At 37.9% G+C, this 22,860-nt stretch overlaps 1 protein-coding gene across 2 annotated transcripts in view; it reads left to right on the top strand.

Annotated features, from left to right (window-relative positions):
• The first annotated feature begins 12,905 nt into the window (after nucleotides 1–12,905).
• The window catches only part of RAB18 (RAB18, member RAS oncogene family), a 52,813-nt gene continuing 42,858 nt past the window's right edge, over nucleotides 12,906–22,860 (top strand). Inside the window, exons 1-2 of one of the 2 annotated variants that reach the window (XM_066384545.1) lie at nucleotides 12,906–13,118; nucleotides 18,368–18,423. In XM_066384545.1, the coding sequence (XP_066240642.1) occupies nucleotides 13,051–13,118; nucleotides 18,368–18,423 (124 nt within the window). In that variant the 5' untranslated portion in view covers nucleotides 12,906–13,050. The remainder of the gene's footprint in view (nucleotides 13,119–18,367; nucleotides 18,424–22,860) is intronic. The other variant, XM_066384543.1, reaches the window with a different exon arrangement.

The raw sequence follows: 22,860 nt of genomic DNA, 5'->3' as shown, positions 1-22,860 counted from the left end.
ACTGTCCTTATGGTGATCAACTTCTTCACCTGATCTTGGGAATCTTTTAATTAGAAACGACAAATACTATTTGTGGTGACCAGTCCCATCCTAAAGCTATCCAGGAGCCTAGCAAGAGTTGCCTCATTAGAACAAAAGTTGCTTCTTTCATCCAAGAAATTCCAAAGGACTTAGAAGATGCTCCTCTAACTCCCATAACTCAGGAAATTATAAGGGTTTTAAGGGCTCTGTATCAGGACCTAGGGGCAGACACCAAATATACCTTCCTTATTATGTCACACTCCCAAATCTTTTATTTTACCTGAGGAAACACATCAGAAAGACTAAGTGATTTACCAAAGGCTACAGAGTAAATGTGTGGCAAAGCCAGGAATATAACTCAAGTATCCTTACAGAACAGTAACTTTATCACTATGTGATTTTGACTTCTAGGTATATCCATGCTGGGTTTATCTCTGTTTTAGATTCTCATACTACACTGACTAATAATTTACAACTAACTTTACAATAAAAATCATACTAACCTCTAATACTATATTTTCTATTGATGCTGAAGGAAATGTTTAACTCATGTTCTTTTCTTCAACTAATTCCCAACCCCCTTCATTCAGATTCCTCCTCGGGAACAGAATGAGAAACAGCTAACCTGTTTACCAATCCCCCAACCCTCTTTGTCCAGTCATCTGGTTGTTTCTGACCATTCCTCAACCCCCTTACCTAGTTAATGATATCCCCATCTCTCCTTTCCACCTTTGTACGGCCATTTAAACTAGCCAATCAGGAAAAAATAAGATTGTACGGTCAATACTCCAGGAAATGGAGCAAGATTCATCATCCTAAGGCCTGCGTTTGGGATAAAAACAGAATTTGCCCTCTGCCTGGGGCCTTGATGGATAGCTTTCAACAGCGGCAGCACTCCCTTCTGCAGAAGTTATTAAAGTTGCCTTGCCGAGGTATTTTGTTTCCACAAGTCTTGCTTAATTTAATTTCTAATAATGCTATCTCTTGTTGGCTTTTAGTAGTTCAAGTGGTTGGCTATTGGCACCATATTCTTCTTATCAGTCACTCCAAGTTTAACTATTCCCTTAATATATCTTCAAGAAAATCTACTGCTTATCTTAAATTGTGGTACATTTATTCTACCCATCATCAAATATCATCAGGCTGTTCACACAGCACTTGGAACTTAAAGTATCAGCATCAACATGAAATATTTAAGAAGTTCTAGTCAGTCGTGAAAATGAGAAAAATGCAAATATTTGAATAACACAGAACTCATATCCACTTAATCAATGTTCTTCAAAGTTAATTTCTCTTCTTGGTGGTTAAGAGGTGGAACTAGAAAAGAACCAGATTGATGGGGGAACTCAAGAGTAAAAAATGTTAGCTTTAGTCATAGTAGCTTTTCATTATAATTAATAAGCTTATTATTAATGCAAGTAAACAGCTTTGTTCCAGGAACTGGGATATATGAATGAGCTTACATGACTTCATAAGGGTTGCAAGCAATCCACCCTTTGTGACCCAGAAGTTTGCAAGGAAAGAATTTGTGCTCTGGGGATGGAATGCCTGCTGACCATCATGCAAATAAAGAATTACTAGTAGTACTAGAAACATATCTAGAATGCAACTTTTATATGATTAACTTTCCCCTGAGTTCCAAACCCCTTACCTACCATTTTCTTTCCCTTATAAAAAAGTTGGCATGAGATGAGATGTTAAGATGGTTTTTTTTTTTTTTTTTTTTTTCTGAAGCTGGAAACAGGGAGAGACAGTCAGACAGACTCCCGCATGCGCCCGACCGGGATCCACCTGGCACGCCCACCAGGGGCGATGCTCTGCCCATCCTGGGCGTCGCCATATTGCGACCAGAGCCACTCTAGCGCCTGAGGCAGAGGCCACAGAGCCATCCCCAGCGCCCGGGCCATCTTTGCTCCAATGGAGCCTTGGCTGCGGGAGGGGAAGAGAGAGACAGAAAGGAAAGCGCGGTGGAGGGGTGGAGAAGCAAATGGGCGCTTCTCCCATGTGCCCTGGCTGGGAATCGAACCCGGGTCCTCCGCACGCTAGGCCGACGCTCTACCTTAAGATGGTTTTTAGGGTACATAACCTATGGTCTTCTCCAATCACTGGCCCTCTGAGTAAAGTATCCATAACTATTAAGTCATTGCCTCTACTTATTTGGCTGAGTGGTGACAGGCATCACGAATGTCATTTTTTCTGGTTTCAAGATTAGTTAGAACTCATCTTCTTACCACTGGGTACTGATAGTTGGGGAAACAAACTTTTCAATGTCCAGCTAAAGTGTGTATGATTACAGTGATGTGGTGAAATAATGAAAATATATCAGGAAAGCTGGATTTAATTCTCATCCCCTGTCCTATGACCTAGGGGAAATCCCTTCAACCCTGTATGACTTCATTTCTTTAATTGTAAAGGGGAATAATACTAGGTTCCCAGTTCAATGAAGAAATGATGGGAATGGCTGCATCAATCAGGGCCTCAGAAAGAGACACAATCTAGCTCAGGTGTCTCAAGAGACTATAATTAAGAGATTATTCATCATGGTCAGGATAGGACAACCAAAAGGGGGAAACTCATAGATTAATTTAGTGGGAAGCCTTTTCTACTCTAGATTTGAAGGAGAAGAGGCAGAAAATAGTGTTAAAAAGCCCAGTGAGAACTGAAGCTATGGCCTGATCAGATGGTGGCACAGTGGATAGATTGCTTGAGACACTGGGGACCCAGGTTCAAACCCAAGATCACTGGCTTGAGCATGGACTCGTCTGGCTTGAGCGTGGGCTCACTAGCTTGAGTGTGGGGTCACCAGCTTGAATGTGGGATCATAGATATGACCCTATGGTCACTGGTTTGAACCTAAAGGTCTCTGGCTTGAAGTTCAAGGTTACTGGCTTGAGTCCAAGGTCACTGGCTTGAGTAAGGGGTCATTTGCTCTGCTGTAACCCCCTGGTCAAGGCACATATGAGAAAGCAATCAGTGAACAAGTAAGGTACTGCAATTATGCAATTATGAGTTGATGCTTCTCGTCTCTCTCTCTTCCTGTCTGTCTCTCTTTTGAAAAAAAACAAAAACAAAAAAGAACTGTGCTATGGTAAGAACACATAGGAGAAACATCTCATATAGACTTGAGAAGTCAAATGCTCCTCGTTGACTATAAATTCTATTAGAAAAGCAACATTATTTGTATGTTGCAGGATTAAAGTTTTTATTATATCATGTAAAACAGCAACTGAACCTCACGGGATATTGTCATCTTGCTGACAGTTAATTGAGCCTACCATAGGCTGTTGAGTCAATCAGACCAGCTCTTTCTGGATGGTGGGGTTTAGTAATAACATCTATAAAGTCTAAGGGCATGCATGAGCCCACTGCCACATTTCTTTTGCTGCAAAATAAATTCTTTCGCAGGAAGTGAAATTGTATGGATTATAATGGGTCTGGTCAAATGAAGAATAACAGCACAATTGCTTTCTTCCCAGTCTGAGCTAAACTGTCCCCAGGGCCCTGACCACAGCACTGTTTGTGTCAAGCTACAAAACTTTATCAGGTTCTTGACCCTGACCCTTTTTATCTTCGGGGTAAAATTACCCAAAAGGATACACTGTTTACCTTCTCTAGGGACTTATCACCCATCTCTCCCAAGTTCCCAGGGCTTTATCAAAACAACAACAAAAATATGAAATGTTCTCTCCCTTGATTGTAAACCATAGCTTCTGTGCTTACCAACAGAAGCAAAAAGATATTTGGAAGGGAGGGTGTAGTTTTGACACTTCTACTGGGGGGTGGGTAAGAGGTGGAGAAGAATGATGTAAAACTCCTACTACCAGTAGCACCTGAACTCCACCCACAAAGGCCTGTTACATTTGGACATAGCAGCCCTATACATGCTATGAGTCACAATGCTCATGCTGCTACCTGTTCAGAGCATGTGAATTCTGCAAGCTGCTTTTCTATTCTTCACCACTTCTAAGTGTTTCTTAATTAAAATCCCTTCCTCTATACTGGACTTGCTCATAGATCATGTTAAATCTCAGGTCTTAGAAATTCCTTATTGAGATAATCATATCTTTGAATGTGGCCAAAAAGAAGAAGAAGAAGAAGAAGAAGAAGAAGAAGAAGAAGAGGAGGAGGAGGAGGAGGAGGAGGAGGAGGAGGAGGAGGAGGAGGAGGAGGAGGAGGAGGAGGGAGAAGAGGAGGAGGAGGGAGAAGAGGAGGAGGAGGAGGAGGGAGAAGAGGAGGAGGAGGAGGAGGAGGAGGAGGAGGAGGAAGAAGAAGAAGAAGAAGAAGAAGAAGAAGAAGAATAAGAAGAAGAGTAGGTTATGTCTGAAGTCTAGAATGGAGGACTGTTTTTTTCTAAGGTTTTAAGTATAAGACTATATACATGAAACGGAGTACCTCAGTCAAATCATTGGTTAAGAATGTCATCTTCCTGATTCTTCTGTTTCGGTGTCTTGTTATCTGCCCTGAATGTTAGAGCCACTGCTCTAAAACAGTTCTGAAAAATTTTGCTTCCAAGGCCTACCTTCACATAAAATTCAACATGGTTAAAATGACATGCTTCTTCCCATTTCTGTCATGAGTTGTCTTGGCTCTGAGGTTTAAATCATTAGAGAAGTGCTTGATATTTTTCTCTCCTTTTTCTTCTTGTCCTTCAGTGGGGCAATTATTCCTTGTGCCTCTTCATAGTCCCTCCATTTTTCAGCTCCCACTTCCATCACCACATGTAGGTCTTCCAACAGTTTCCTATGAGGTGTCTATGCCTTTACTCCTGCTCTCTCCCTAATTACTGTCCAGATCTAAGACATATAGATATATATAATGATATCCAATACATATCATCTGATACCTTCATTTTTACTGAACTCATTCTGCCTGAAAAGTCTCTTGTATTTTCCTAAACTTTACCTTTCTTTTAAGTCCTGCTTCCTCATGAAGCCTTTTATGGGTGTCTTAAACTTCAGTGACCAATTACTCTTGTCTGAATTTCTGAAGCATGTGTTGTCTGTATCAGTGATTTTCAATCTTTTTTTCCATGGCACAAACACACACTAATTACTAAGGTCAGTGCTCCTGACTAAATACAACCATTTTCATCTCATGGCACAAATAAATTAGTTACTAAGGAAGAAGAGGCCCCTTTTTCTTTAGTAATTAGTTTATGAGTGTGTGAGAAACAAAGGTTGAAAATCACTGGTCTGTATCACCCATTTAGCACAAAAAATACTACTTTGCCTTATCTGTATGTGAATGCTCACTTCCTTTCTAGCAGTACCTGGCAATGGTTGTGCATTAAGAGTAACTGAGGGTTTTTTTTAAAATCCTCCCTGATGTTCAATATAGAGATTCAAGAGACATCTCAATCTACAGAAACAACAAATAATTAATTAGATTAATGTTCCAAACTCCTGAGATTTAGTTGAGGTTTTTATATTGCTATTTTCTGAACTGCTCTAGGATAAGGCATTGTACTAGATGCTAGAGGCAGAAAAATGAACAGAATATTAACCAATTCTGTTTTCAAAAAACACACACATTCCTATTGAGGAACAAACAATAAATCATGCAATTATAACACTGTGGAGCACACACCATAATAGATATATAGGACACTATCAGAACACAACAGAGGAACATGTAATGCCAATCTGGGAGGCCAGAGAAGTCATCCCAGAGAAAGGGATCCAAAAGCTAGACCATGAAGGATGAGTAAGAGTTGCCTAAGCAAAAGTGTGTGACTTTGTGCATGGATTGGGAAGAGGGGTTGGAGGACAGAAGAGTGCTTCAGGCAGAAGAAACAACACACTGAAGGTCCTGGACACAAGAAAAACTTGGTTTATTGAAAATATGACAGTTTAATTTGGTCCGAAAATACAGTGCAAGGCATGGGATATCAAGAGATGAGGTTGAAGGGATAATCAGGGCTTAATGATAAAATAAGGGCTTGTAAGGGCAGCAAGCAGTATATGGAAGGTGGGATGACTCAATCAGGTTTGCAACTTATGAATACCACTTTTGCCACAGAGAGCTATGAAAGAAGAGAGAAATGGAGGCAGAAAGGCCAGCTGGGCAGCTGATATAATAGGTAATTCTACTAAAAAAGATGATAATGATTACCTGACCATAACAGTGGTAGTAGGGTTGGAAAAAATAGATAAACTTCAGGGATGCTTATGGAGCAGAAATGTGAAGACTAAATGTTTGGGTATGAAAAGTGAGGGAGAGAAAGTTAAAGGGTAAAATGGGAGAGGATAAAGATCCGCAATAGCAAACAAAGGAGGATAGACTGCAGAAGCACTCATGAGATAATGGACACTAGTAAATATGATAAGTGTATTTTAATAACCTAAGGGTCACCATTCCCAAAAATGCCACTACTGAAACATATAGCTTAAAAAAAGAAGAAACAGAGGAAAGAAGTATGAAATACCACCAAACAAAAATAACTGACAGAAAAACAAAAGAGAAGAACCAAACAAGACACAGAATCATCAGAAAGCAATATATAAAATGGCTATAGGAAACTCTCAAGTGCCAATAATTACACTAAATGTAAATAGATTGAACTGACCAATAAAGAGACATATAGTAGCAGATTGGATCAAAAAGCAAAACCCAACCATATGCTGTCTTCAAGAGACACATCTAAGCTACAAGGACAAAAGTAGATCCAAAGTGAAAGATTGGAAAATGATTCTCCAAGCAAATAATATCCAGAGAAAAGCAGGTGTAGCCATACTCATATCTGGCAATGCTGACTACAAGACAACAAAGTTAACCAGAGACAAAGATGGTCATTTCATAATGAGAAAGGGCACATAATATCAAGAAGACATAAAAGTTCTTAATATATGTGCACCAAACCATGGAGCATCAAAATATTTAAGACATCTAATAACAGATCTAAAAATAGAAACTGACAAAAATACAATCCTACTTGGAGATCTCAGTGTACTATTGATGGTTCTAGATTGCTCATTGAAACAGAAAATCAATAAAGAAATATCAGCCTTAAATGAAACACTAAAACAAATGGACATAATAGACACATCTACAGGACATTTCATCCCAGAACCTCAGAGCACATCCCAGAACCTCCAGTGTACATTCTCAAGAATATATACCATATGTTGGGCAACAAAATTAACATTTACAAATTCAGAAAGATTGAAACTATACCAAGCATATCTTCTTATCATAAGGCTTTGAAATTAGAATTCAACTGCAAAAAAAAAAAAAAAAGCAAATCAACCCACAAAAATGTGGAAATTAAACAACATACTTCTAAAAATCACTGGGTCACAGAAGAAATAAAAGCAGAGATAACAAGATATATACAGACAAACAAAAATGACAACATGACATAACAGAACCGCTGAGATGCAGCAAAAGCAGTAAAAAGAGGGAAGTTCATCTCATTATAGGCTTATATCAAAAAACAAGAGAGAGAGCCTAAGTAAACAATTTAACAACACATCTTAAGAAACTAGAAAAAGAACAAACATAACCCAAAGCCAGCAGAAGAAAGGGCATAATAAAAATCAGAGCAGAAATAAATGAAATAGAGAACAGAAAAACTATAGAAAAAATTAATACAACAAAGAGCTGGTTTTTTTAAAAGATCAACAAAATTGGCAAGCCCCTGGAAAGACTCACTAAGGAAAAAAGATAAAGGACTCATATAAACAAAATCCAAAATAAAAGAAGAGAAATTACCACAGGTATCATAGATATACAAAGAATCATTGTAGAATACTATGAAAAACTATGTATATGTCACCAAATTCAACAATCTAGAAGAAATGGATGAATTCCTAGATCTATACAACTTTCCTACACTGAGTCACAAAGAAGCAGAAAGCCTAAATAGACCCATAAGCAAGGAGGAAATAGAAACAACTATCAAAAACCTCCCCAAAAATAAAAGTCCAAGGCCAGACAGCTACACTAGTGAATTCTACCAAACATTTTAAAAAGATTAGGTTCCTATCCTTCTCAAAGTCTTCAAAAAAATTAAAGAAGAAGCAATAGTTCCAAACACATTTTATGAGGCCAACATAACCCTCATACCATAACCTGGCAATGACAATACTGAAAAAGAAAAGTACAGACCAATATCTCCAATGAAAAAATAACACATCACAATCAAATGGGATTCATCCCAGGAGCACAAGGATGGTTCAACATATGTAAAATGATTAACATAACACACAATATCAACAAAACCAAGAACAAAAATCATATAATCCTATCAATAGATGCAGAGAAGGCATTCAGTAAGATACAACATCCTTTTATGTTTAAAACACTCAATGAAATGGGTATAGACGAAAAATACCTCAATATAATAAAGACCATATATGACAAACCATCAGCTAACATCATACTAAATGGTGGAAAACTGAAACCTTTTCCTCTAAAATCAGGAACAAGACAAGGCTGCCCACTTTCCACTCCTATTCAACATAGTGCTGGAAGTTCTAAGCAGAGCAATCAGACAAGAGAAAGAAATAAAAGGCATTCATATTGGAAAAGAAGTAAAGGTTTCACTTTTTGCAGATGACATGCATATAGAAAATCCCAAAGTCTCCACAGAAAGACTATTAGAAAAATAAACCAATACAGTAAGGCAGGGGTCGGGAACCTTTTTGGCTGAGAGGGCTATGAACGCCACACACTTTAAAATGTAATTCCGTGAGAGCCATACAACAACCTGTGTATGTTATGCATGAGCCAATAAAAATTTGGTGTTGTCCTGGATGACAGCTGTGATTGGATCCAGCGACCCGCAACCATGAACATGAGTGGTAGGAAAGGAATGGATTGTAATACATGAGAATGTTTTATATTTTTAACATTATTACTTTTTTATTAAAGATTTGTCTGTGAGCCAGATACAGCCAGCAAAAGAGTCACATCTGGCTCGCGAGCCATAGGTTCCCGACCCCTGAAGTAAGGTCACAGGATACAAAATTAATATACAGAAGTCTATTGCTTTCATATACACCAAAAATGAACCTTTGGAAAATGAACTAAAGAAATAATCAATTTTACAGTTGAAACAACAATAACAAAAATACCTATGAATAAACATAACAAAGAATGTAAAGGACCTATATACTGAAAACTACAAAGCATTATTAAAGAAATCAAAAAAGACACAATGAAATGGAAAAATATCACATGTTCTTGGATTGGAAGAATAAATATAGTTAAAATAGCTGTATTACCCAAAGCAATATACAATATACATTTTTTAAAGAAATGGGACAAAAAACTGCCAGGTTTGTATGGAACCATAAAAAACCCCGAGCTGCTAAAGTAATCCTGAGAAAGAAAAAAACAAAACCGAGGCCAGAGGCATTATAATACCTGACTTCAAATTACACTACAGAGCCATGATAATCAAAGCAGCGTGGTATTGGCAGAAAAATACACACACAGACCAATGGAACAGAGTTGAGAGACCAGAAATAAAAACACATATATATGGAGCAAATCATCTTTGACAAAGGAGCCAGAAACAAAACACAATGGAGAAAAGAAAGCCTCTTTAGTAAATGCTGCTAGAAAAATTGGAAATCCACATGCGAAAGAATGAAACTTTACTCCAGTTTGTCCCCTTGCACAAAAATTATTTCAAAATGGATCAAAGACCTAACCATAAGATCTGAAACAATACATTACATACAAGGAAACATTGGTACTAAACTCATGGACCTTGGCCATAGAGAACATTTTATGAATTTGACCCCAAGGCAAGGAAAGTAAAGGCAAAAATAAATGAATGGGACTATATCAAACTAAGAAGCTTCTGTGTAGCAAAGGAAACTGAGAACAAAACAGACAGCCAACTAAATGGGAGATGATATTTTCAAACAACCACTCAGATAAGGGGTTAATATCCAAAATACATAAAGAACTCACAAAACAAACTATCCAATAAATAAATGGGAATAGGACATGAACAGACACTTCTCCCAAGAAGAAATACAAATGGCCAACAGATATATGAACAGATACTCATCTTCACTAGCTATCAGAAAAATGCAAATCAAAACTATGATGAGATACCACCTCACACCTGTTAGATTAGCTATTATCAACAAGACAGGTAATAACAAGTGTTGGAGAGGCTGTGGAGAAAAAGGAACCCCCATTCATTGTTGGTGCGAATGTAAATTAGTACACTACTATGGCGGAAAGTATGATGGTTCCTAAAAAAATTAAGACTAGAACATATGACCCAGCAATCCTCTACTGGATATATATATCCCCAAAACTCGAAATCATTGGTACATAAAGACACATGCAGCCCCATGTTTATCGCAGCATCATTCACAGGGACCAAACATGGAAACCAACACGCCCTTTGATAGATGATTGGATAAAGAAGATGTGGTATGTATATACAATGGAATACTATTTAGCCATACGAAATGATGAGATAGGATCATATACAACAACATGGATGGACCTTAATAACATTACAGTGAGTGAAATAAGTAAATCAGAAAAAGCTAAAAACTGTATGATTCTACACATAGGTGGGATTCCAAATTGAGACTCAGATATAGATAGGAGTGCAGTGGTTACCATGGGGAGTGGGGGTTTGCGGGAGGTTATAAAGAGGGACAAATATAAGGTGAGTGAGAATGATTTGACTTTGGGTGATAGATATACAACATAACTGACTGTCCAAATGACGTTGAGACCAATGTACTGTTGTTAACCAATGTCATCCTGTTAAATTTAATTTTCTAAAATAATAAAGAATGTTAAAGGGGGTGTTAATCATTTCTTAACAATGAAATCAAGAGGAAAAAACTTAGTCTAGAGGGAAAGATAATGAATTCAGTGTCAGACATGTTTCCCTTGGCATTTTCCACCTGGGCATACCCACATGGAGATGTCTTAGCAGTTGTGTATGTTAGCTTGAACCTCAGGACAGAAATCTCTACCAGAAATGTAACTTTGAGAGTCCAGGAGTAAAGGAAAAATCTAAGAGATTATAGTGTTGCTGAAGTAGGTCAATGACCTTCCATGCAGCATCAATAAAGCCAGGCATGGTGTTTAAATTTAAATTTTTATTTTATAATATTGTGAATAGTACCATGTAACAGATCTCATAGTGTTTGGTTGTACAAATTACTGTATACGCTTACAAATTACTGAGGACTCAAAAGAGCTGATTACGTGGCTATATGTATTAATATTTACTCAGAATTTAAAACAGAAAAACTTAAACATATATATTAATTTATTTAAAGAAAACCTAATACTAGTTAATTTATGAAATAGTTTTTTTAATACAAAGTATTAGTGAGAAAAGTGGTACTATTTTACATTTTTTGCAAACCTCTTTAAGGGCTAACTTAATAGAAAATAGTTGGTTTCTTATATTAGGTTCTGCCTTCAATCTGTTTTGCTGTCATGATTTGTGGAAAATTCCATTGTAACCTCAGAGAACAAGCATGAAAAAAGTAAATAACATCTTGATAATTATGAAAATAGTTTGAGCAGGAGTCTGAGGACCTGCGGAGTATAGTTTTATAATTATTGCCCTAGAGTGAAAGAGCATAACAATAGCATGAACCTCAGAAATATGGTCATTATGCTACAGCCTGGACAGACTTGATTGAGGTTTCAAGAACCATTTTATGAGAGGTTGAGGTTGTTTGGATTACATCACCTTCCAAAGTTAGGAATGGACTCCAGAATACTTATTTAATTAATTCCTTCAATAAATATTTACTTAGCATATATTATACATATGCCAGGAACTACTCTAGGCACAGAGGTTACATAACTAACCAAACAGACAAAAATCCTTGCTTTCATGAAGCTTGCCTTCTTTTGGGGGAAGATTAAACTAGTTTCAAAAATCTATTATATGGAAGAGTGGTGCTATGCAGACCAATAATGCAAAGAGGATTTGCAAATTTCTGTAGTATGTACAGGGATGTCCTCATTAAGAAAGTATTGTTTGAGCCAAGACCTGAAGGTGGTGAGGGAGCCATTTGAACTTCTGGTGAAAGAGCTTTTCCAGGTATTAAAAAAAAATTAATTTCTTAATTTATCCTGTTTTATTAATATGTATCCTTTATTCAAATATCTAGCAATAGCTGCAAGTATAAGAAGATAAAATCCAAGAACTAATTTTTATTTAGCGTCTGTCATGTTACCATTTTAATCGTTAATATGTATGCGGTTTGTGAAGAAGACAAAGTGTATACTGTACATACAATTCCTGCGGTCGTGGTGTAGCAGTCCTTGTGACGAGTAATAGTTGAAGTTGCACCACCAAAGGTTTTACGCACCGGATCTACCCGAAGTTTACATCTCCCTTTCAAGATGACCTCAAGGATGAAGAGTACTCTTCAATCTAACAGAGGATAAGCCACGTGATGAATAACACCCAATCACATCTTTTATATAGCACTTGAGTTTACTAAGTGCTTTCACAAATTAACTTAATCTTCTTAACAATTCTATTCTGAGGTATTGCGTTGACTGTGAGATAAGAAACAGGCTCAGAAGGCCAGGTAATATTAAGTGGTAATACGATGGAGTTGGGACCTAAATTTAAAATAATCTGCCTTCATGCTAAAAAAAAAGATAAGAGTTAAAAAACACACACAGTAAAATAATCTGCCTTTAACCACAAAATTTTTCGAACTGTAATGCAACTGTGAGAAGCAGCTGCTAAATTTTTAAATAAAGCTTTATAGTCCCTCAACTCAACGCTTTGCCAAGCGCACCACCAAAGGGGGTGCTGGGAAGGAGGTGGAATCACACACGGCTTTCCCCCCCCCCCCACCCCATCTGCGCTTGCGCAAGAGAGGCAGGTCGGCTAGGACCCTAGTTCTGCGCAGACGCAGAAGTACCTCAAGGCGGAAATAGGGCTTCAGCAACTAAACACCCGCTGTAAAAAGGTGGCGGCCTCGGAGCATTGCGCATGTACGGCCAGCCCTCTCGGGTGAAGGGTTGAGAGCCAGACCCGGGCGGCTGGGCTCGGAGCCGACAAGGGTCAGGATGGACGAGGACGTGCTGACCACCCTAAAGATCCTCATCATCGGCGAGAGTGGTGTGGGCAAGTCTAGGTAAGGAGGGTCTGCGGGCTGTGACGGGGCAGCTGGCTCCTCTCTGCCTGGGTGGCTGCGGTCTCCCGGGCCGCGTCGGGAGGTAACTGGTGGCGGTGACCTCCGCCCGCGGCCCCGCGCCCAGTCCTCCGCCAGGCCCGGGTTCTCTGGGTCGCTCCCCTGCTGTGGCACCAATAACGAAACAGTTCCGAGGCCGCTCTCAGCCGGCGTAGTGCAGGGCGTGGCGGCGCCTTTAGGCCGGAGTCTCTCCGGGAGCGGAGCCTCCGCCAGGCCCCTGGGGCTTCACTGCCTGGCACTTCGCGAGTTAAGAGGGGTCACTTGACCACTTCGGGCTTTGTCTCGACATGTAGTGCTCTAAGCTGGAAGTTTCGCGACGCCTTGGGTCACATTCCTGGCATGTTTCGGTGCACCCCGTCGTCGCTTTTTTTTTTTTTTTTTAAATGAGTCAGCTGTGAAAGAACTTTGTTAGAAGAGTTCCCTTTGGTCTGAGACGGTAGAGATTACGCTCTGCTCCACCTTTGAAAATAAAGGGTCATTGTTCCTTCTCATTCTGCCACGCTATATAGAGGTAGAAGAACAAATTACTGTTGTGCTTTTTCTTTCTTGACACTTCTTTTTGGGGGAGGGGATAACATCTACACTTGTTAGAGCTGGGTATAATAAGGTAAGATGTGAAGCTGGGTGGGTGTTGCAAGAGGGTAGTGATTTCATCAGGTCTTAGAACAAAGTTCTCCAGGTGAAATTATCCTTGCCATCTAATTATGAGTCGGTTATATTCTAGGGTGCCTTTGTCTTTAAACAGTATTCAAATTCCAGGAGCTGTGAGCAGTTTCACATTTTAGCTATACCTCCTGATTAACTTCTCTTTCAAGTCACTTCTTTCAAGTCATACTTTTTTAGATACCTAAGGATTTGAAATCTTACTTTGAAATTTTATATACGGTATTTTTGAAATATGACAACACATAGTTTTCCTTATTGAAAGTACTCTGTGTATATTTGAGTAAGGGATATTTGTACATAACAAGGAATAAATTAATGAAACACTGTGGGCTAGCCAAATAGTGTGATTTGTTTGTGTGTTGTGTGTGACTCAGAGGGCTAAATAAAATAATTTTTATGATTACCATTTATTATGTTTGAGTGTTAAAAAGTTAGTTACGTAATATATTGAACATTGTCTTCATAGGAATTCGATAGCCTTGCAACCTTTCTTTCCTTTTCTTTTTCTTTTTTGAGATGTGACCCTTATTTAAGTTGATTTTGAAGTCAGTAATTGGTGAATGTCATATTATGTGGTTCAACCCAATACATGGTTGGTTGGCACTTCTAAATATATTGGATGGATGATTAGTTAAGCTATGTTAAAATTTTCTGGAAGCTTAACCGGAGGTACGTGCAATGTTTACATAATTGTGGTTCTTCCTCTAGAATAAAATCTATTATGTGTAATTTTTGGTTTCCTTGGTTCCCTTCTCTCATACAAACTGATTTGGATCTAATTGCCCTCCCCCCAATTTTTCTCAGTACTTCGTGGTGAGTTGTCAACTGCTCTCTGCAGAATTTTTAACACTTTTAACTATCTCTTTCAAGAAAGGATGGCATTTAAGGAGAAAGTTGGCTTGTTTTTCTAGCTAGATAAACGTTATTGTATATGTAGTATGCTATGGAAAACACTTGTCTTTCTGGATGAGAATAAGTGACTCGACTAAAATAGAAGCTTGTGCTTTTAAGACCAGTTAGTACGAAAACATATGTCATGACTGTAGTCTTAAAGAATTTTAACTGATAGTTCATTTCTATTTCTTTACATATCTAGAGTTAATGGAAGTGAGATATCACTTGTTGAAAAATCATTGCACACAAAAGATATCTTAACTAGTTCTAATAGTAGATTATTTTTCCAGTTCATTTCAGACTCTTGGAGTGTAATGAGCATGTATGTTAGCAGCCAGGAGATCAGGATTGTAAAACTAGTGCTGTCACTTAGTGTGACCTGTCTGTCATACTTGAACACTTGAGGTTTTCATTTCTTCATTTGAAAATGAGGATGGAATAGAAATCTCTCAAACTTTATTTAATGTTAAATGTGTAAGATTCTATGATTAGCCAGGGTGAAATAAAGAAGTTGCAAAGTGTTTTAGAAACTGGAAGGGATTCTAGAGATCTTCTATTATTATCTAAGTTGCTGTCCCTCCTGTGTACCTTATATCCCCATCCTTTTTGGCTAATTTTATTTGTAAATTAAGAAATACAGATTAGGCCTGACCTGTGGTGGCGCAGTGGATAAAGCGTCGACCTGGAAATGCTGAGGTCGCCGGTTCGAAACCCTGGGCTTGCCTGGTCAGGGCACATATGGGAGTTGATGCTTCCAGCTCCTCCCCTTGTCTCTCTCTCCTCTCTCTCCCTCTCTGTCTCTCTAAAAATGAATTAAAAAAAAAGAAGAAATACAGATTAGTTATAATCACAATGTTTATTATAAATTTGATCTCCTTTTAGTGGAATGGTGGTAGTTACTCTTTCCAGCTCTGCATAAAGAGTATTTTGCTCCTTTAACTTTGAAAATATGAAAGCTTAAACTACATACTTTAGAGCAGTGGTTCTTAATCATTTTCAGGTTGTAGATGCATTTCAAAATCTAGTGGAGAAATGGACTCTCTGTATAGAAGAATGCAAGCATAGCATTTTGGATATATTTTGAGCTACCAATGTATTCTTGGCGCTAAGATCTGCTGACTTTTATTCAGAGCCTATATTAAAATTTTTGTTTTATACCATACCAGTTTCCTGACAAAGTATCATGGACGACAAGGTTGTAAGGATTAGCACCCTTGGCCCAATGTCTGGCATTTTGTGTATGTTCTGTAAATAATAGTCAATACTGTTATTATTTAGGTCAGTGATTTTCAACCTTTTTTGAGCCGTGGCACATTTTTTACATTTACAAAATCCTGGGGCACACCACCTACCAAAATGACACAAAATGACACTCTAACACAGTACATATTATACATATAGTTAATAATATAGTTTCTAAATGTATTTATACCCAGTGTGAAACCTGGGCCTGTTTCGATGAACACAAAAGGGATATCCTGGCAGGAATGGTAGAAAGACACACACGAAGCTCTTCCTTAACAGTTCTCAGTCTCTCTCTGTTTTTAGTTTTTATCGCAGTCAAGCTTGAGAAGCTCAGCTTACATAGATATGTGGTTGAAAATGGGAGCAATGTCAAAATAGCTTTGTTGGCCAGAATGGGGAACTCCTTGGCAACAGATAACCAAAAACTGTCCAAAGGAAGATCAGCAAACTTTAGCTTTAAAGTTAGATAACATTGTGATGCATTGTATATCACCCTCTGCGGGGGCCTCTTTTTAAAAAGAAAAAGGTCAAATATCTATATACACCAACAGGATAGACATAACCAGCTGAGGCTGAGGCTTCATCTAGTGGTGGCAACATTTACCTCCGGTCCTGACCAGGATTAGAAATCTGAGACCATGGGGAGGAGTAGCAGCTTTAACTACTCGCTGTGGCCACATAATGACAATCGGGGGACCTTCCTGGGTGTGGATGAGAGGCGGCCTACTATTGGTTCATTGCTAGTGGTTGGGATGAATCCTAGAAGGTGATTGGTCAGTGAGTGTTCCCTGTGCCTCCACTCTTCCTGTCACTGATAGCTGGAGGGATTGTGAGGGGAATGTTTATGTTCAGACGGGGGTGGCTGGCGGCAGGCGGGATAAATAGCCTCCGCAGGCCGTATCTGGCACACAGGCTGTAGTTTGGGGACCCATATTTAATTTCCCCATGGCACACCTGACCATGTCTCACGGCACACTGGTTGAAAAACACTGATTTAGGTAATACTACCGTTACTGCTCTGTAAGGTTATGTTAATTTACGTTTTTGTAATGAAATTTTTTATGGTGACCAGGTACAGCTACATACATGCTTTTATTAATTTAAATTTTAATGTTATAGAGAAGAAAATTTTTGTAAGTAGTCTTTTAGAATTTTAATTGCTGCTGTTGCTTAACTCATGTTGAAAGTAAGTAAAAATAGTTACAGGCAAGTGGGTTCAATGTTACGTATAAGAATTTGCAATTTGACTCCTGTTTTTGCTTTGGTGGTGCTGGTTTTATGGTAATCTTTTAAATACAATCAGTGAGACTAGGTTTGGACATTCTTACAAGCCTACTCTGGAGGGGAAAATCTCTGACAGCAATAATTATAATTTATAGAAATATTTTTCTATAGCTCAGACATCTGATACATATTGCCTTGATTCTATTCATGATTTTATTCATGCAAACAGGTCAATAGAACAATCTTGTTCTACCTTAGAGATAATGTGAGGGAAGATTGATTAACTTTATAAATCTAGGGTTTTAATAAAAGCTTAGATTTTATTTTTGAAGAGCTTCTAATTGACACTTCTGCCTTATGTTAAAATAATTCTGGGAGATGTAACTGAGAATATTCTTCTACTTTGATATCTTTTGCTTTCATTTCACCCCTTCCTTCGTTTCTTAGCCATTTCCTAGCTTTAATCCTTTTTTAGTCTCTCACCATAACCATGACAGTGGTCTTCTGTTGATTTTCCTACATTTTTATGCAGCAGAACTTTTCAAATGTATGGCAGTTCTTTCTTTAAAAACCTTCAGTAACTTCCTGTTGCCTACTTGGTTTCACACACCCTGCTTATCATTCGCCAGAGTATATATACTCTGGACATTGTGTGTTCTGTCTGTCCTACGTTTTTTATCTGACTTAGGTAGTAGTCATACTATGTCACAAAATACTAGATGCTCACACTTTTCTACTTTACTTGAGTTCAAAGTGGATTACACATCAGATAAAACATTAATTCATCGCATCCCAAGACACTTCTTTCCCCCGTTTGTCCTATCAGTTAAAGAACAACATGCTACTGTGTCCTGCTCTCTGAAGGACATACCAGTAGTTAACAAACATGCACACAGACCTTTCACACTTAGGGGGTTGTGTAGGGGAGCCTGGGGAATATGTTTTCGAGTATACTTTGCTCTTGAGATTTCTTTAATTGCCTTTTTAATAATTTAATTTGTCTGTATATACCTGCACTGAGACAATATTTTGAAAGCAAACCTACAACAGCTATTCTTAGATGCATATAATTCATGACAAAATACTATAATCATGAACACATTTATCAAATGATCAGAAAAAAAGGTCTAATGTCTAATCTGTCTTTTTAACATCTCTTTTAGCTTGCTCTTGAGGTTCACAGATGATACTTTTGATCCAGAACTTGCAGCAACAATAGGTAAGCCTATGTTTAAAAATTCAGTAGAAATGTCAAACATTTTCTTACCTTCAGGCTGTTTTATCTAACTCTCCCTACTCTCCTCTCTACACCCCATTGCTTTTATGTCTGTTGAAATCTTATTTGTCTTTTGAAGCTTAGTTTTGGTGACATTAAATTTATGAAGCCTTTGTAGATCTTACCAAGCAAAAATAACTTCCTTATCTGTTGTCTCATGGCACTTTGTTAACACTGGATATTATGATTATCTGCAAACACAGTTTCAGTCCTGCACTGTGGATTGTCTTTTATTCAGTAGCATCCAGTTACCTGAATATTTATTGTATGCCAGGCATTGTCCTGAGAGGTGAGGTTATAATCATGAATAATACAGACTTGATCGCTATCATCATGGGCTTAGCAGTGTCACCTTATAGTTGAATGTGTCAATTTTGTATGTTTAGCATTTTCCATAGTATCTGGCATGAATTCTGAACTCAACATAGTTATTAATATTAGTTATTAAAGATTGTTAGGAGCAGTGATACCTAAATGCCTTTTAAAATTGAAATTTAGATTGCCTAACAGTGGTTTGCCACACTAGCTCCTTAGAATATACGAGAAGATAGAGCTAACATTTTGATATCATAGGTTTAGGGAGTAGGCATCAATATATAGATACCAAGAGATAGCTTGTCATAGTTGAAAGAACTAGTCAGCAAGATAGCAGTTTGGGTTTTGCCTTGAACTAGTTGTGATTTTGAACAAGCATTTAATTTTATTTTCTTCATCTAAATTTTAAAGTTTTTGTGAGGGAGAATGCATTTTTCTTTCAGCTCTAAAATGTCATGATCTGATGAGTAGAGTGTAGTAAGGATGATCCTCACATTGCTGTTAGGGAAAATGATTTCTCTTAACTGGCTTCATTTGTTGTCACCTATTGTGGGTGTCTTTATTTTTATTTAAAATAATTTTATACTTAGAGAAAAGTTGTAGGAATAGTACAAAGAATCCTGTATAAGCTTAGTCAAATTCCCCAAATGTTAATATTTCTCACATTTGCTTCATCATTTTCTCTCTACATACAAACAATGTTCTTGTCTTTTTCCAAATTGTTTGAGAGTAAATTGCAGATCTGATGCCTTTAACTTTTAAATATTTTGTTTTGTATTTCTTAAATGAATATGGATATACTTTTACTGTATACAATCAAATTTCATTAGTTTCTTGTTCAGGATCCAGTCTGAGATCACACATTGAACATATATCGCTGTCATTTCTCTTTAATCTCCTTTAATCCAAACAGTTCTTCAGCCTTTATTGTTCATGGCCTTGACATTTTTTAAAAATAATTTTTCATTTTTTAGTTAGAGTTGACATACAATATTATATTAATTTTAGGTGTACAACCCAGTGATTAGACATTTTTCTAACTTATGATCGATCACCCCACTAAATCTAATACTCATACTCATCTGACATTATACATAAGTCTTATAGTATTATTGACTATATTCCGTGTGCAATGTCTCTGACTATTCTGTAACTACCAATTTATACTTCTTAATCCCTTTACCTTTTCTACCCATGTCCTCTACTCCTCTCCCATCTGGCAACCTTCAAAATGTTCTCTGTATCTATGAGTCTGTTTCTGTTCTGCTTGTTCATTTATTTTTTTTAGATTCCACATATAAGTGAAATCATATGACATCTGTCTTTCTCTGTTTGACTTATTTCACTCAGCATAATACCTTCTAGGTTCATCCATGTTGTTGCAGGTGTCAAGATTTCATTCTTGTTTATGGCTGAGTAATATTGCAGTCACTTTTTAACCATTCATCTATTAATGGACACTTAGGTTGCTTCCATAGCTTATAAATAATGCTGCAATGAACATATGGATGTATATCTTTTCAATTTAGTGTTTTGGAATTTTTTGGATAAATACCCAGAAATGGAATTGCTGGGTTCTTTTTTGTTTCTTGTTATAGCCATTTTTTTAAAAAAAAATGTATTTAGATGGTTAAATATAACAGGGTGGCATTGGTCAGCTAGAGTACATAGATTTTGGGTAAACATCTTCACAGCATTTGAACAGTCGATTATGTTGTGTAGCCATCACCCAAAGTCAGATCATCCTCTGTCGCCTTATATATATTTGTTCCTTTTTATGACCCTTCCTCTCCCCCACCTCCCTCCCCTCACCAACCCCCTCTCTCCCCCAACCCCTCCCTCTACCCCACCTCCCTCCCCCTGATAACCACTGCACTCCTGTTTATGTCCATGAGTCTCAATGTTGTGTCCCACCCATGTATGGAATCCTACAGTTCTTAGTTTTTTTGTGATTTACTTATTTCACTCAGTATAATGTTCTCAAGGTCCATCCATGTTGTTGTAAATGATCCGATGTCATCATTTCTTATGGCTGAGTAGTATTCCATAGTGTATATGTGCCACATCTTCTTTATCCAGTCCTCTATTGAAGGGCACTTTGGTTGTTTCTGTGTTTTGACCACTGTGAATAATGCTATGATGAACATGGGGGTGCATGTGTCTTTACGTACCAATGTTTTCGAGTTTGCGGATTTATGTACCCAATAGAGGATTGCTGGGTCATATGTTCTAGTCTTAATTTTTTTAGGAACTACCATACTTTCTTCCATAATGGTTGTACTAATTTACTTTCACACCAACAGTGAATGGGGGTTCCTTTTTCTCCACAGCCTTTCCAACACTTGTTATTACCTGTCTTGTTGATAATAGCTAATCTAACAGGTGTGAGGTGGTATCTCGTAGTTTTGATTTGCATTTCTCTGATAGCTAGTGAAGATGAGCATCTTTTCATGTATCTGTTGACCATTTGTATTTCTTCCTGGGAGAAGTGTATGTTCATGTTCTCTCCCTATTCTTTTATTGGATGGTTTGCTTGTTTGTTGCGAGTTTTGTGAGTTCTTTATATACTTTGGATATTAACCCCTTATCTGAGCTGTTGTTTGCAAATATCACCTCCCATTTAGTTGGCTGTCTGTTTTGTGTCAGTTTCTTTTGCTCTACAGAAGCTTCTTAGTTTGATGTAGTCCCATTTATTTATCTTTGCCTTTACTTCTGTTGCCTTTGGGGTCAAATTAATAAAATGTTCTCGACGGCCAAGATCCATGAGTTTAGTACCTATCTTTTCTTCCATGGAATGTATTCTTTCAGGTCTTAGATATAGGTCTTTGATCCATTTTGAATTAATTTTTGTACAAGGGAACAAACTGTAGTCAAGTTTTGTTCTTTTATATGTGGATTTCCAATTTTCCCAGCACCCATTTATTGAAGAGGCTTTCTTTTCTCCATTGTATGTTGTTTCTGGCTCCTTTGTCGAAGGTGATTTGCTCTGTATATATGTGGTTTTATTTCTGGGCTCTTGATTCTGTTCCATTGGTCTGTGTGTGTATTTTTCTGCCAATACCATGCTGTTTTGATTATCATGGCTCTGTAGTATAATTTATTTTTATTTTTTATTTTTTATTTTTTTGTATTTTTCTTAAGTTGGAAACAGGGAGGCAGTAAGCCAGACTCCTGCATGTGCCCGACCGGGATCCACCCGGCACGCCCACCAGGGGGCGATGCTCTGCCCATCTGGGGCGTTGCTCTGTTCCAACCAGAGCCATTCTAGTGCCTGAGGCAGAGGCCACAGAGCCATCCTCAGCACCCGGTCCAACTTTGCTCCAATGGAGCCTTGGCTGCGGGAGGGGAAGAGAGAGACAGAGAGGAAGGAGAGGGGGAGGGGTGGAGAAGCAGATGGGCGCTTCTCCTGTGTGCCCTGGCCAGGAATCGAACCCAGGACTCCTGCACACCAGGCCGATGCTCTACCACTGAGCCAACCGGCCAGGGCCTGTAGTATAATTTGAAGTCAGGTACTGTAATTCCTCCAGCTTTGTTTTCTTTTCTCGCAGGATTACTTTGGCTATTCGGGGTTTTTTAGGGTTCCATACAAGCCTGGTGATTTTTTTGTCCCATTTCTTTAAAAAATGACATTGGAATTTTTATGGGAATTGCATTAAATTTGTGTATTGCTTTGGGTAATATGGCCATTTTAACTATATTTATTCTTCCAATCCAAGAACATAGGATATTTTTCCATTTCATTGTGTCTTTTTTGATTTCCTTTAATAATGCCTTGTAGCTTTCAGTATGTAGGTCCTATACATTCTTTGTTATGTTTATTCCTAGGTGTTTTATTATATTTTTGTTGGAACTGTAAAAGGGATTATTTTTTTGAGTTCATTTTCTGAAGATTCATTCTTGACCTAAAAGAAAGCAGTAGACTTCTGTATATTAATTTTATATCCTGTGACCTTACTGTATTGGTTTATTGTTTCTAATAGTCTTTCTGTGGAGTCTTTGGGGTTTTCTATGTACAGGATCATGTCATCTGCAAAAAGTGAAACCTTTACTTCTTCTTTACTAATA

The sequence above is a fragment of the Saccopteryx leptura genome, chromosome 5 (genome assembly GCF_036850995.1).
Source record: "Saccopteryx leptura isolate mSacLep1 chromosome 5, mSacLep1_pri_phased_curated, whole genome shotgun sequence".
Classification (NCBI taxonomy): domain Eukaryota; kingdom Metazoa; phylum Chordata; class Mammalia; order Chiroptera; family Emballonuridae; genus Saccopteryx; species Saccopteryx leptura.
The sequence above is the reverse complement of the archived record's forward strand: the minus strand, read 5'-3'. Positions and strand labels throughout refer to the sequence as shown.